Below are 16,677 nucleotides of genomic sequence, written 5' to 3'. Positions count from 1 at the left end.
ATGATTACTATAAAATAGAGCTTTTTTTTTTTTTTTTAACAGAAACTACTTATTTTCTGATTTCTACAATGTGACAAAAAAAAAATGTGTCAACAAAATATTCCAGTGTTTGCTCTGCAGAACTTCCATTACATTTTCAATAAATCTGTATATTAAGCCACTCTTGCGTGCTTCGTGGGGGGCTGACCCTGGTCACACTTTTTCAGCCAAGACTTACTGATCAATTATGGGCTTTCCCAGCCTCCTCGCTGCCTGGCATATGGGCGCTTAAAGGCGCGAGAGTGGAGGAGAAAGAGGGGTATCATTTCATGTGGAGATCAGGGCCTATAGGCAGTGAATGGGTGGATTTAGGGGGGACTGTGAATAAGGGAAGGGGGTCCTCGCTTGTACCAAAAAGAAAAGAATCTCCCACAGATCAGGGAAGAGCCTTTTTGGGAATATTCATGATGAGGATGAGGAGGCTCATGAATTCATGTGTGTCTCTGTGACTTGCACAGATCATCTTTTCGGTAAACACCGATGTGTGCAGAGCCGGTCTGTCTTGCTTTCGATCGGTGTTTGCGATGTAGTTTTGTGGATAGTGTTGCCTCTCCACAAAGCAATATGGGTTTTTGTGTACTCTGCTGTATTCCTTTTGTATCAGTGGAGGGACAGATGGAGAGTGGTGGAAAGACATAAAGAAGCTAAAACACACAGTCTTTCTTCCTCACAGCTAGCTACTCGCTCACAAAGATTTTCTCAAGCTTGCGCTCAGACGTGTGCTATTTCAAGCATTTTAGACTTTTTCTCCTTTCTCTTTTACCCATACGCTTTTTTGTCTGAGATGTGTACTTTCAAGATTTGGGCCTGTTCACACAATCTGTGGACCGTTTCTTTGCTTGCAGCAGTTCTAACAGAGCAATCAGGCTGGCTCAGAATAATTTGTATTGTAAAGGCCACTCTGACACACTTTTCTCCACCACAACTTGTTCTTTTACACACATTTTTGCATGTCCTTAGTTTACAGACGACTGCAGTTTCCACAAAAGTTGCTGGACACTCGTAAGGCCTTCGTCTTGATTAATAGTCAGGACACAAGGCCAACCTGATGCTCACTTACGGCCGGCCTCATTTTACAGATGACACAAAGGCACCCACGTCTGGTAAAAGGTCTGTGACCCACCAGACGGTCACAAAGCCCTTCTCCTCCCTCCTGTCCCCTAAGCATGGGCTCCTTCCCTGGGCCTTCATGGCGTCCATGTCCCCCTTCCTTTATCAGTCCTTCCCGGCCTGAATGGGCTCTGTGGTTGGTCAATAATTCAGTGATTCAAGGGGTGGACAGTTGCAGCCGTGTTAACGTTTGTTCACAGGCTTGTCGGAGGGACGGGCCCCGCCCTGCGGCTCTTTGTCTCCTGTGGTCTCTCATCAGGTTAGAAGTCAATGGAGGGCCTTGTGCGGAGGTGGCAGGGGCATGGATGGAGCCGCCTCTCACATGGCGTTCACACAGGGGGAGGACCGGTTCGGATCACTGTGACACTTGTTAGTGTGGGGCCACACAACATTGCCGGATTGCCTCTATCGCTCTCCCCGAGGGCCTTCACCATATTCAGCGCTTTAAACAAACTAATGGTTGAGGCTGCAGTGTTGCATTGGCGTAAGATGATCTGCACTCAGAAGCCTGAAGTGACCACGCTGAAAAGAAGTGCACAAGTGTATCTTACAATCTCAGTTTACAGATCAGGACTCACAATAAAATGAGGTCAGGCCTTCATTTGCACTGATGGTGATTTAAATTTGGACTAGAATAGCATTGTGGCCCCTGAAGGTGCCACACTGTTGCTGAGTTATGGCTGGTTTCTCAGGCTCAGCTGGGCCAAAGCATGGGAACAGACAAAATGGGAGAAAAGGGAGACAGAGAGCCATAGATAGAGCAACTCACAAACAGTGGAGGGCTTTAGGAGACAGAAAACAGTGGACAGAAAAAGACGCACTGTGACTGAAGAGAGACTTAGAGCCATGTCTGAAGACTAACTGTCATGAGAAGATGAGAGTTGCCATGGCCACCCAGGAGCCACCCAGCAAGCATGTGAGCAGGGGAGGCTCGGGGGCCAGGGGCCTGGGCCCGGGCTGGTGGATCACATGCACTAACCAGGGATTATGTGCATAAGTGATGAGCGCTAAGCCGGCAGGTGAAGAAGGGAGGCCCTGGGACAAGGAGTGCGCCATCCCTCAGGACAGCTCCGTCTGTAAAGAGCAGGGACTTTTTCCCAAGTGAGGCTGATCTGCCGTGTGAAGAGGACTCAGCCAGAGGTCCTCGAGTGCTGAAAGGGCATCCCCCGGGCTGCTTTCACGCCATAAGTGGCCAAAACGCCGGTCTTGTGAGTCATCTTGAGTGGCAAGAATGGGGCATCTTCACATTCATAAATCCCAACACAAACACACTCATGGATATGGACTAAGCTCAGATGAGGATAAGCACTGCATGGCAGGGCATCAGCGAGGATCTTTTGAGGGGGTCTTTTAGCTTGGGGCTGATTCGCTGGGAAAAAAAAGAGATCTAATTTAACATCTTGCTAAGTTAACTTTACAGTGTAGACAAGAAGCTCTTCTTCTAGCCAGGATCAACAGGTTCATAGGTTGTTTTGCTGCAGGGAATCGACGCCCGTAATATCCATGGCCTTACAGGAATGTGTTTGAACCTTGATGGCACAAAGAAATCACATTCCCATGGTGCACAGAGAGAAAATACACAGTTCACCAACCTACCCCCAGTACCTTTTCAAGACGATAGTATCCCTGAACATATTAACATGTAAATACACTTAGATACTTTGACAATGCACTGAAATGCATATAATCTACATGCTAACTAGTGCTTTAAAGAGTTTCCACTGCTGAATGTGGTTTAAGGAACACTTTCATGTCTGGGTTTTAAAAATTAAATGTGAGGCCTCTCTTCGAATCTCTAAAAGCGTTTTTCAATTTGATGAGGGATAAGGCGATGACTGGGTTCCCTTTTCAAAGAGGGAGACCCAGAGTTCAATAAGACTTCAGTCTCATTGCCTTTGCCTCCAAGTTGAAGATCTAAATGCTGGCTTTTTTTTAAGGAGGAACCCACTAGGTTAGGTGACAGATGGCAGGTTGTTTTGCTGAAATACCCGTTGCTATGGTCCCCCTTTTCCTCCGCAGCTTCACTAGCCATAGCTAAGCATCCCCTCCGAGCCCGGTGTACTGACTTGGAATAAGCTGACTTGAAACCGCTCAGGTTGTTGTTGACAAACATGAGCCTAGATGAGTCTCCTAATCTCCCGCTCCTTTATCCGCTCTTTATTGCCGTATAAACAGGGCTGAATGCGCTAAAAAAACTAAACCTCTGTTTTCAGCCTTCTCTTATCTCACGCAGGGTTTAATCTAATGCCCTCTACCCTTTTTACATCTCTGCCTCTGCTAAATTCAACCATATTTTTGATTCAGCACATCACCATGACAACCAGTTATTTCCCATCCTTGAGCCCCCCTCTTCCAGCTCCTCTTCTCCATTGATACCGCTACCTCCCCCTACCCCTTCTTTTTTTGTCCAAATAAAACAAAGCGCGGAGTGAATGCGCTCTGAGGTAGGTAAATGTATTCAGTGACATCAGCCAGGACGAGTCTATTCTGCCGGATTCCTGTACCACTTGTTTCCAGCCTTGTCTGGGGGCCGGACACTCTGTTGGGCCCATTGTCCCCCGTGTATTCCACACAGGCCCGCAATTAATGGAGGCCTTGTCTAAGGCTTCTGGAGCAGAAACTGCTGTTGGGGAGGGGGACAAAAGGCGGGCAGAGCCGGGGGCTGGGAGTTGCTAAGGGAGGGCCCCCCTCCCCTCTTTAAGGGGGAATTCAAAGGGAGAAGGAGGGACGGAGGGTGAGCGGAGCGCTGGATGAGATGTTTAAGTGATCCCTTCTGTCTGTGCCCTCCCCTCCTTGGCCTGAGATGTTTTCATACCAGCAGTTGAAAGGGAATCTTTACAGTATTTGATGATGAGGATGGTCATTTCACTGCCCACATGGCGGTGGTGGCAGGGTGGAGGAGGACGCAGGGCTGCAGCTTTCAGACCAGGTGAAGATGGAGAAGAGGGAGGCAGCTGGCAACTGGCAATCATGTTGAAAATAAACTTTTATCACATTTAACCATTCTTACTTGACATATTATCAATTTTATTATTTACATTTTTTTTCTTCCCAACATGAGCTGAGGTAAAAAGCTATTTTTTAGCTTTAGCTGAGTTTATCTTGTTTAGACTCATGAAGGACTCTGACATGGACATTAAGACAGGGGGAGTGTTAGTCGCTTCGAAAGCTATTATTTGCACTTATTTGATTTTCATTCTTGACAACAATATGAGCTCATGTTCTATACTATATTTAGCTGAGGAGGTAAACTTAACAGATGGATGCAGTCTGAAATGATTACTCTCCTGCTTGATCTAATATTGCTTTAAAAGATGTTAGTTTGTGGTTTTGGCCCCAACAAAAGCTTTGAAACAGAAACTTCCAACAGCATAAAACAAACAGGTGTGAGTGATCATCTGGCAGGTATCAGATCTCCATGGCCTCCAGTGAAGGACCAAATGTCAAATTCCTTTCTGTATCCTGGTGTCATGGAGGGCAATTAATAAAGAGGGAGCCAAATCTTACCGAAGATTTCTGTCTAGAGGTCAAGACAGTATTTCTTTATAGTTTGTGAACAACCAAACATTTTTCTCATGATGCACATTGTACCTGTGTTTTACATGTTAACATTATAACCAATGGCTTTTATGATGTGATGTCTTTTACCTTTTCTGCTTCCTGAAAAGATTTCATGAAGTTCATGTGATTCAGTTGTCTTCTTGTTCCTGTTTCAAATATATATTGATGTCAGACATTGAATGCCAGTTTCCATCTTTTTAAAAGTTGGTGGATTTTGTAAAAACTGTGGACAACAATGGAAATTAATCCCGTCTTTTATTGATCTGACAAAGTCAGACGTGTTTAATTTTTGTAAACGTAACAGAATGTTTTCAACAGCCCAAATCAAAACCAAAAATCATTCATGTCTTCTTGGCTCTGTTTCCCTCAATGTGAAGTTATCTATCACACATTGGACCTTGGTAGCTTTCTAACCCTTTCTATGCCCCCTGGAGCCACCCATCCTGGGGTTCCCACACTGATACAGATCAGGATTGTGCTATAAAGCTAATTTCTACATCACCATCTGCACAATAAAGGGCTATTTGTGGCACAGCAGCAGGCTCACTAAACCAATAGGATGTAATTTATTGTTGCACGGCCTCTTTTCCAGAAACATTCTCATCTGCTGCATGCAGAACCTCATTTTGGTAGCATCTTATAAAAGCATCCAGTTACAATATGAACTGAGCACTTCATGTGATCGTAGGGGAGCAGTCGATGAGTCTGAGATGGTCAGTGTATATGCGAGTTAGAAACATTAATGGGAAGAAACGTTTTTCACTTCAGAGCATTTGTGATCCATATTCTATGTGAAATCTAGCAAAAATTCTCAGCATCAATGTTTATTTGTAAAAACCTTTTCTATGAGAACATCGATACAACAGCATCACTTATACCTTAAATATATAAACTATTCAGTTTTTTGTCATGTGAGTTTGTTGACTGACAAGTGAAACACCAACTTTTCTATCTATTAGCTAATGAGAAACAAGTCCTAACAGCCTATCCATAATCTAATTAAAGAAAATGCACAGTTCATGATCCTCTTATTTTTTTTAAATATATATAATTAGTTATATAACATGCAGGTTCATCTCATTTTGGCTGGAGGTTTGACTTGATTGATTTAATTTGGCCTAATTTAATATTGACTCAGGTCAAGAAGCCAGTGGTGCTTGAAGTTTGTCTCACTCACACAGAGAGGAAGTCATGGATGCAAACACTGACCTGCTTCTGGGGTCATTTCACCTCTGAGGATTTAGGAGCTTTACAGAGAGTGTTTGAAGTCTATCAAGGAGGGTCGAGGCGTCAAAGCTAGACCAGATAGAGATGTCTCTCAATAAACATATCAATGAAACTATGTTAAAAGCAACACATGCACTGACAGTGGGATTTGAATGGTGCATCACATAGATATTTGGCATGATTACTGGTAAAGAATGTAATGTAATGCCAATACAGAATTATATATATATATCTATATATATATAATATAGATATTTACAGGTGGTTTTATCAAGGTATTTGATTGTTGTATTACTGACAATAATAGTCTCTCTCTGTTATGTCATAGTGTATACCAGGGGTGTCAAACATACGGCCCGCGGGCCGGATCAGGCCCGCCAGGGGGTCCGGCTCAGCCCGCCGGATGACTTTGCTAAGTGTGAAAATTACAGAAAGACATACATTGCATTTCTATGAGAATATGGAGGTTTATGAGTACAAACGTTTTGTAATTGTTTTTTTTAATCGATCCAGTAATTGCTTCAGAAACAGCGTAAATGCGATGTCTGCTCCGGAGGGAGAAGCTGCTGCTCGCTTTGTGACCCGTTAAATCTGCAGAGGAGAGCCCAGGCAGATAAACAGCGGGCTGATGTCTGAGTTTTTGCTCTTTATGTTTCTAGTTTATTGTAGAAAGACCTTTAAAATAGGGTTTATCATCCAAAAACCTTCACCAATGATTTAAACATAGAGAAATATTGTCGTTATGTATGCGTTATTATGCTATGATTTTACTGGTCTGGCCCACTTGAGATGAAAGTGGGCAGTATGTGGCCCCTTAACTAAAGTGAGTTTGACACTCCTGGTGTATACTGCAATATTATTCACTATAGAATAAAAAAAAAAAAAAGGGCAAAAGAGAAAACAAGAATACCATTTATATAAATATGAATAGCAAACCCTTTAATAGGTGGATCATGACAACAACAAAAAAGACTTAATTTAAAAGAATCCCCAGTATGAAAGCAAATGAAAGGAAAGTAACCGTGCTGCGAGTTTTCTTTTTCCGAGATTGTGGAACAGAAAAATTACAAACAGATTTTTCTTACTCTATTATATGTCAGCAAATGTATTGCTCATTGAGGAGAACCTACTAAAAAACTGAATAGAACAACCACAGAATATAGTTTTCTATTTAAGATCATAAAGAAATTTTTAATTAGATAGATAGATGAAATACAGTACAACTTTCCTTAAAAACAGCAATTCAGGTTCTGATTTTTCAAAAAACACCCAAAAGATTTTGGAGATAAACCCTTACCATATTCTTTGATATATCACTAAAACATTTTTTTTTTTGTTATTCACCCTCAAATGGTTTAAAATAATTATTCGGCTTTGCCTTCTGCTCTGAGTTCTCTAACAGGAGATGTCAGAGTTCATGGCAGTCAGAGGACATCTGAGTGCATCAGAGATTTTCTTCATTGGACATCAGGCCTGGAGTGTGTCACAGGAAGACATCTTCACCTCAAAGTCTGAAGCACTCAGTAACCCCCGAAAAACTGTGGGCGAGAGAAACACACACAAACTCACACCAACAACCTCCCTCCCACAGGAATACATTTTAGTCATATCTCTAGACAGAGTTTCACATATTCAGTTTAACCCTAATGGGAAAAAAATTATAATGTTTCAAAAGCAGAGGGATTTTCAGCTTAACTGACTTAAATTTCTCTACATTATGTCACTGGTAATTACCCTCTACATCTATCTAGTTATCTTTAAAACACTGACCTTATCAAACGTGTTTAAATTGTCAGATTGTCATTACTCTTATGTAATTTAACTTATCAGCTTATTGCATAGAGATGAAATTGATCAATTCAACTTTTTGAGTTACAACGTGAAAGGTAAATAATTATTTCCTCAAAAATAATGAAAAATATCTATCACCGGTGCAAAAAAAAAAGCAGCGGGAAGGGCGTCTTGGAAAGTTTTTAATTTCTTTGATCATGCCAACAACATCGAAACAATTCAATCAATTTAACATTAATTAGACAAAGTTTAATGTCTTTTATATTTCCTTTTTTTTTTTTTAAACAAATTTAAAAAAATAGCCTCTTTATAAGGTAGCAAATCATATGAACAAAAAGCACGTTACTACGATATTTACGGCAGTAACTCTTTAATGCAGCAGGAGTACCAGTTTTCATTCCACTGTGTACCAACTTGTCAGTAAAAAGTCTTTCACCATCCTGACAGGTAGCCAATGGGAGCGCCTCGTCGCACGAGCCCGCCGCCTCCCCGGCACCGCGTCCCGCGCGCTCATTGGACAGACGAATGGAACCCAGGGAACTCGCACACGAGCCGCTCGCGTGCAGGCCGGGGCTCTATAAATAAAACCGGAGGCGCTGGTAACAGGAGCGAACTGTATGTCAGCTTGGCGAGCAGACAGAAGTCACTCCTGACATTTGTCTTTAGGAAGCTGCTCTGAGGTCTGCCAGGAGAAGGCGGGACCCACTTCCCTGGATTCACTTTTTTTTTGTTTGTTAATCTGCTATTTTATTAATTTTGACCTTTCTTCTGTTATTATTTGTTAAAACTTGAAGATGCCAGCCGGTACTTTTGAAAGAACATCTCCATCCGTTGTGGCTGCTACCCAGGCAAGTGGCGACTGCACGCCGGAAAAACCCCGGACTCTGATAGAGAGCAGAAAGGTGGGATATCTGAGCGCTTTAATCCAGAATTATTAGTTTGGTCAATTATACTTAAAATAAATTAAAAAAAAACAAAACAATTTCTTCTTTCGTATTCATCTTTCAAGTCCTCCAAACCGATCATGGAAAAGCGGAGACGTGCGCGCATCAACGAGAGTCTGGGCCAGTTGAAGACTCTCATCCTAGACGCTCTCAAGAAAGACGTAAGGAGATGCGCTATGATCTGACTGAACCTAGGCAGAAATAAGGTTTTAAAAAAGAAAATTCAAACCTAATTGTCACTTCTTTTTTTCTCTGTTCAGAGCTCCAGACACTCTAAACTGGAGAAGGCAGACATCCTTGAGATGACTGTGAAGCACCTCAGGAACCTGCAGCGAATTCAGATGACCGGTATGTAACTACCATTTGTGGATTCAACATGTTGATGTGCACTTTAACTCTTGGATGTGTAACTTTAGATGGTAAACATGTTCCCAAATTCCCTGAGATTTATTGCCCACTCAGTGTTTGCTGGCCTGTAAGCTTTGATTTCACAAGCCTGAACTGCAGGGAATAAATTCAGTAATTTGATTATCTAAAATTTTCCAATTTATCAAACGTTAGAATTTATTCAATAGGCCTACTATATATCTATCTATCTATCTATCTATCTATCTATCTATCTATCTATCTATCTATCTATCTATCTATCTATCTATCTATCTATCTATCTATCTATCTATCTACCTATTTGTGTATCTATGTATTTATGCATTAATGTGTTTTTATTTTCTTCTCCAGCTGCTGTAAACACAGACCCCTCCGTCCTGGGTAAATACAGAGCCGGGTTCAGTGAGTGTGTAGGAGAGGTCACCCGTTTCCTGTCTACGTGTGAAGGGGTAAACACAGAGGTGAGGACTCGCCTCCTCGGCCACCTGGCAGCCTGCGTGACCCAAATCAACGGCGTGAACTTCTTCGGACCTCATCCAGGTGCACCGGGACTCGGACAGACTGGCACACAGATTCCAGCTGCCTCAGCCCTACAGATGACTTGCAGAAGTGGTTCGCCAATGCACCTTTCCCCAGAAGCGATGAAACTGTACGCCGGCTTCCAGGTTGTGCCTACGCCAGATGGACAGTTTGCTTTCCTTGTTCCCAGTGCAGCTCTCGCACCTCTGACTGCACAAAACAGCCATTATGTGTCACCTGTTGCACCTGCTGCCACCTCAGACTCAGTGTGGAGACCTTGGTAGGCACCATGTTGAATAGATTGTGAGGAAAAAAAGGACTATCACACAATGCATATTTTTGTACATTTTGTAAATGTTTTCCAGAACTGACCAGAGAGAGACGTTTAGACACATTTGTATTTTTTTATATGGACATTATAAGAGCAATTCTTGGCCTCTATTCCTTGCTGTGATTTTCAGATTTTGATATGGCACAGCTTATTTGCCTTAGCAGGCCAAGAAAATCCTCAAAAAGCACTGTATTTTCTGACATGAATAAAATGTTTTTATGATGTTTACAACATTACTTGCAGCACTGGTGCCTTTGTCATTTCTCTTCTCCAAAAAGTGACTCTCCCATCACCCATCACTTCGGCAGGTTATCCCGTGCAGCTCACAGATGATGCATATAACTGCTGGGGGGTGGGGGGGGGTTACAGTTTGACTTAAAGTCAGACCTGTGGCAAGCAGCTATCTAAATATATATATACCCCCCTTCCTCCCCCACACCCCATTTCATCATTCCTTTTACAGTGAAAAGGAAATCTGTTTTCTGGCTGCAAATAAATGCCTCTCTAATGAGGTATGGAACCTGAGAGGTTTCTGCCAGCTGCCAGCGCGGAGCAGGGTGGGTAAAGGTCTGTAGGCACGCGCAGCTCTGCCTCTGCTCCTGCCAGATGGGAAGTCATGCTGAAATAGATATGGCATGATTGTGAACCTGACGGGGCTAAGTGAGGACGAGTCTGATGGTGGTATTACTCAAGAACGAAGTGCATGTTTTTACTGCAATAACTACAGAAAAGCTAATTGGTACTCCTATAAATTTTTTAATCTCTTGATAAAGGATTTTATGATGTAAACGTGTTCTTGCTAAATAGTCTATGAGCAGCAGCCCAGCAGAGCCGGTCCAATCACTGTCCACTTAGTGGACTGTTTGAAAGGCTGACGGTCTCAGCGTGTGTCCTGAGCGTGGTGCTCACACAGCAGGCCACAAGCAGAGAGTGACCACAGGTCACAGGTGCCCCTCATTCACACTCCCAAGACAACGCAGCTCCAACAGCATGTTGCCCTAAATCTGGCAACCCATCAACAGACCTGGCAGCTCATCACCAAAAGACAGGGCCTCTCTTTGACAGCATCGAACAGTGGCACCTCCAGAGGCAAACACACACACACACACACACACACACACACACACACACACACACACACACACACACACACACACACACACACACACACACACACACACACACACACACACACACACACACACACACACACACACACACACAGTCCATGACCATTAGGTTGTTTCTGACTTAATATTCATGGAATTTAAAGGAAACGGTCATTACAGAAATACATGGAGCAGTATTTTCTGCACTCAAATATTGTTTGAATGTGGCAACCAGTCAAGTAATACTAAAAACCCTGTTTAATTCTGAATATCTTCACAAAAATGTGAATTAAATTGTTTCTCTGTCACTTTAAAAGATATTAAAAGTCCACTCTTTGTGCAAACGATACAGTCAATTAAGTTTACATCTCTGTTTTGGCACAGCGGAGAGAAGACTGGCAGTAAAGAGGACTAAAAGACAAAAGTAGAGCTCTCCCTCCTATCAGAGCATCCTTTGAGAAGACCCTCCGAAAGACAAAAACAAAGATGGGCCCCTCAGTGGCTCAATGGGTCCTCTTTTTGTGACCCTCTCCATCTTCATAAAGGGCCTTCTCCTTGTTTATCCAGGAAGAGGTTTAATGGCGAGGAGGGGGGTAGGACCATGCTGTCACTTTCACCATGCTAAAGAAGGCTTATTGTTGGCCACTCCCAAAGGTCCTGGTCCTAAAGGCTTTTTGAAAACTCTTCGGGCCAGGCTGTGCTCTTTAGATAAGAAGAGCTGTGAAGTATTGACAGGTTACCCATATCTGTGATGGAGGGGCTTCAGGTGGAGCAGCTTCAGCAGATGATGGCCATTCTTAAGGAGTTTTCTGCTGTTTACTGATGATCTGTCCATTCGCTCCGTGTTTTGGCAGCTTGTTTCTTGTCTTCCTCTCGCTGCCCCTCCCTCATCAAAACCCCAGTTTGATGCAGTATTTTCCCAAACCTTGTAAAGCAGAGAGTGGTAAACATGAAGCGGGGAAGGGACTGCCCCTTTGCTGCGCTCAATGATTGATGGCCTCCCCTCACAATCCCAGTGGCAACAGTGACAGGTTCCCTGCTTGTAGAGAGTGTCTCCCTCTGACACACACCGGAAACCTCCACCGCCTCCACCTCTGAGGGTGTTCTCAGCATTGTTCTTAGGGGTTGTTATGGTGCTTGATGGGGGTCGAAGTAGTCAGCAGTGGTTCACATCAAGGCTAATGAATAGATTATGCACTCGATATCAATGGTGAATACACAATACTCTTTGTCCCGTCACTCCAATTCATCCCTTTTTGATTTAGCTGGTTGTTTTTGAAAAACTAAACAACATAGCGGTAGTTGTGAAGCTTCCGGGGTTGAATTTAATATCAGCATGACACGATTAACACAAGAAGCGGGAAATTTATTACTTTGGACCCACACAGAGCGATGATGGTGTGACTGTTAAAACAGAGACACTCTGGTACTACAACACTAGTCATCCCATCTTCAAAGGGGATGTTGTGTTGAATGTTTGAGGAGGGTGGGAGTGTCTTGTTTTCTCTCTGGTTCTTGGCCATATGCCCTTGAAGGCCTACGAAGATGACCATAAAGATACACTTTCACTGCAGGTGTCCCTCCAAGTGGGACATCCAGTAATGTGGATGCTTCTATTACAGCCTTAAATTTTTGGCCTGGCAAGACTGAAGTCAAATTGACAGTTAGGAAAATATCATGTGTTACACTGTGACTCATATGTTTGTAGTTTTTTACTATTTCTCTTTGGTACCAATTTAATTGCTGAAACTTGAATTATTACAATATTGTAATTGTAATGTGTCTTTTAATTGCAAATGTTTTTTTATCGTCATGTGCAATGTTTCTTCACTATCCAGTGCAAAGTTTCCTTTCAGTATCATGTGCAATGATGCTTTTCATTGCAATGTTTTTTTTTTTAACCATCATCTTAAATGTTTTTCTCACTCACTATCATGTGCAATGTTTCTTTTCATTTTCCTGTACAACATTTCTTTTCAATATCATTTGGCAATGTTTCCATTGCAATGTTTTTTCATCATCATGTGCAATTTTATTTCCATTGTCATGTGCAATGTTTCTTTTCATTATCATGTGATGGTTCTTTTCATTACTGATTTGACTCATCTGATCTTTACTTTTATCCAACTTTATTTGTTTATTATTTACATTTTTAAACACATTGTAACTATTACCTTACAGCTTTTGTTCTAACTCCAGATTGTTGGTACAGCGCAATCTCTGGCACAATAATTTTCTTTGGGATAAATAAAGTTATATCTTATATAAATTTGTATCATTAGTCAACCAAAAGTCAAACATATGATTCATGCTCTGCATGAATTACCATTAGTCTTTATTTTACTCAGCCAGAATGATCTTTAAACTTGTAGGAAATCCCATTTTATAGTTTTATATGTTGTTTTGGTACCCTTTCTGATGATGTTCACTTTTCGGGTTTAAAGTGCTGTAACACATTTTTTATCAGTGATCTAAACAAAGATAACTTTCAGGTAGCTATACAACAACTGGTGTTCGTTCTCCTCTCAAAAAAGTGTTTTTTGTAAATTCATCAGGAGGCTCCCACCACCAAAACTTATTAACGTTTACAACTTAAGATGGCCGGTGCTTGGAATATAAACCGGTCCAGGATTATTTCTGAAAATCCAGATCCATGACTCGACAGGCCAAAAACAAAACTCAAATGTTTCCTTGCATTCCTTGGGGTGCAGGGTCAGCACAATGATTATGCTGAATCTGTAGTGTCCTCACACTTCTGCATCTTTGATGCTGGTTCCTCTGCGTGTTCCTCGTCGCTGCAGAAGAGGACTTCTTTGGGGGGATTCCTAAAATGTTATATGGCTGATGGTGCTTAGGAATGTTTTACGAAACCATAATCTGTGAAACAATCTTAAGCATTGTTTTATTATGTCTTTCCATTGCGAAACAATGTCTTCTTCAGAAAGTACTTCTGCTGGAAGTACGGGAGGTATTGCAATTGTTTGGCAGCAACAATCTGCTAAATTTTGCAATGACTTTTCCCCAGAACGAGTAGAAATATTCAATGAGGGGCTGCATGCATGCATAATAAAACATCTCCATCTGTGAAGCTGAACACAAAACAAAGATAGATTTTTAAGAGCAGGGTCCCAAGGGCCATAGTTCCTGATTCATCCTCCATAATTGTAATGTGATGATAAGGAGCTTATAGCCTCTTGTTATTATCCAATAGGAATGGACAAGACAAAGGCCAGTGTACCAGTATGCTAAAAGATTACTATTCTGGTGACATCTCCCCGTCCACTTAACACCCACAGCAGGTCAGTTGTTCTTAATTTGGTCAGCAACACCAATTTAGCTTCCATCCAGGGGTCTGGGTGCACTGAGGGGTAAATATTGACCCTTGATTGTCAGTAAGGTTCACATTTTGAGAGTGCAAAATGGCCTATTTGTGTTCTTGAGATGTTCAGGTCATCGTATCATAGAGGATGTGTGTTAGCTCTCACAGGCGGAGAGAGAGGACCTAATGGACACCTGCCTATATAATGGCAACTGGTGTTGGTTATCATTTCATGACTGACTGAACTCATTTAGATGAAACTGAAAGAAAAAAAACAATGACAGTTAAAGGAGAAATACATATTCCATTGATTTTTATATTCTTGTCCTGAAGACTGAGACCTATTCCTTTTGTTATAAATACATATCATTAATGATAAAACTGGTGATAACAAATATGCAAAGCAACTCGATGTGAAATTAGTAAACATTTTTAGATCAAAAAGTCTCCTCTTGAATTCTTGCCCCAGGCACCGAGCCTCAGATGACCTCTGGTCTTTGTCCTGAGGACCCCGGCTTGCCCTCGCCACCTCCCTCCTCACTGCCTGCTCTAAACTCTGTGGGAAACCCCCCAGTGCTTTGTGTTGTTTTGGACATTGTGTGTCTCACCAGATAATGTCTCCTCCCCTCTGTTTCTGTCCTCTTCGATCTTAAGAGCTGCTGTGTGGAGCGTGGTGTCCGCTGTTAACTACCCACTAAGCGGGATAGAGAGGTGAGGTGTGACCGCGGGGGTTGAGAGCAGCTTTTTATCCTGCCTCACAGGACAGCGCTCAGACACTGCTGCTGTAAGTTTGCCAGGCAATGAAGGGTGATAGATGCCGACAGGTAATTTGGTACTGAAGATAACTCCATTAGACCCTAAAGCTCAATTGATGCCAAATTTTCCAACATACGGTACCATGGAAATAACAAATAAATTGACGAATTATAATAAATCCCTGGACGATAGGCTACATATTTTTACAGTAACAATGTGAATCATGTGATTACTTGTATGATAAACCTGAGAAGATCTGTCTCATGGTTGCAGGACTTCTGACCTCCACAGAGCTTTACAGCATTTCATTGTTTTGGTTTTTCAAATCGTCTCAACTCTGATGTGGTTAAATGTTGATGCTGCCATTTAATTTGACATAAAGCCATAAAATCCATTTGACAGTGTTTGGTTAACAACTAATTTCTGCTGGTTAAAGAAACTTAAAATTGCCTTTACTGTTTCTTTGGCAGTAGACATTGGGCCAGTTGATAAAAATGAAACTGTATCAAATTCTGGGCCCTAAATCCAAAATAATTCAAAACAAAACATTCATTCCACAAATAAATGCTACCCAGGTTTGTCACTATGAAAGGTGCCTTGTCATTTTCATCTAGTTTTAATAAGAAGAGCTTTAAGTACAGAAAGCTGATTTAAATGGTTAATCCTAAACAAACCAATTATTAAGAATGTGTAGTTTAAGAGCTGCTGACTATGCATTTCACAACTGTCAATCTGAATTTTATATTGTATCAAGAATTTGAGAAATCGCAGAACAGTTACAATGCAAAAAAAACCAACTGGTGTCAGCTTTGTTTCTATTAACTCAGTTGCTCTGGTCTTGAAAACTACAATTCAAAATTAACTTCACAACATATTTAATACAATTTTATAGAAAACAACCTCCTGAATATCTGAGGACAAGCTCCCATTTTTTCTCAATAATTTCATCAACTTTTTTAGGTCATGGTTGTCTTGTTATGACACGATTAGTTTCATTTTGGAGCTATTATAAATTATTCATATGAACCTCAACATGCTCACTGAATAAAGATATGTGTTTAAGGACTTGCTTGTGCCTTGTTGCTCATTAGCTAACAACCCTTTACTTTGAATGTTAAATGTCCGGTTGACACCATAGTTTTAGTCAAGTGAGGATTACTTCCAGTTTAAAGCCATCCTGCCAAACTTTGGAAACAAGGCGGCCACCACTTTTTGTCCCGTGAATTGTGATGTCATTCACCTCCAAATGAGGACCCAATTGACCCCCTGGCATTTGACCCTTGTTAACCATGGGTTAGAGTGCTGTATTCAAGGTGTAGCCATCTGTGGGCCTTGTTGTGTGAAGGCTGCCCTCCTCCTTCACTCTTTATCATCCCCAGCAGTATTCAGGAGCAGTGGGGTGATCAGAGGAGGACTGAAGCCCTGTGATGACAGGATGGGTCACCCACTGCATAATCATGCATAAATCATACATATATACATATGTATATATATATGAAATCTGACAACTGTATTTACACAAATGACCAAAATCTGTATTTGCAGTGCAATTTTGACTTATACTTTGCTATTTTGATCTTCTTG

General features: G+C 41.7%; 1 protein-coding gene across 1 annotated transcript; it reads left to right on the top strand.

The window, feature by feature from the left end:
• Nucleotides 1-8,376: 8,376 nt before the first annotated feature.
• On the top strand, nucleotides 8,377-10,136 carry LOC138629063 (transcription factor HES-1-A-like). Its single transcript, XM_069712557.1, has 4 exons — nucleotides 8,377-8,630; nucleotides 8,738-8,833; nucleotides 8,933-9,020; nucleotides 9,411-10,136. Exons 1-4 carry the CDS (start codon nucleotides 8,523-8,525, stop codon nucleotides 9,860-9,862), a joined length of 744 nt encoding a protein of 247 aa, XP_069568658.1. The 5' UTR covers nucleotides 8,377-8,522; the 3' UTR covers nucleotides 9,863-10,136.
• Nucleotides 10,137-16,677: the final 6,541 nt, after the last annotated feature.

This window comes from Brachyistius frenatus, unplaced genomic scaffold (assembly GCF_029030835.1).
Source record: "Brachyistius frenatus isolate BFR_SWC_R1_liver_20210118 unplaced genomic scaffold, ASM2903083v1 Contig_110, whole genome shotgun sequence".
Taxonomy (NCBI): Eukaryota; Metazoa; Chordata; class Actinopteri; family Embiotocidae; genus Brachyistius; species Brachyistius frenatus.
The sequence above is the reverse complement of the archived record's forward strand: the minus strand, read 5'-3'. Positions and strand labels throughout refer to the sequence as shown.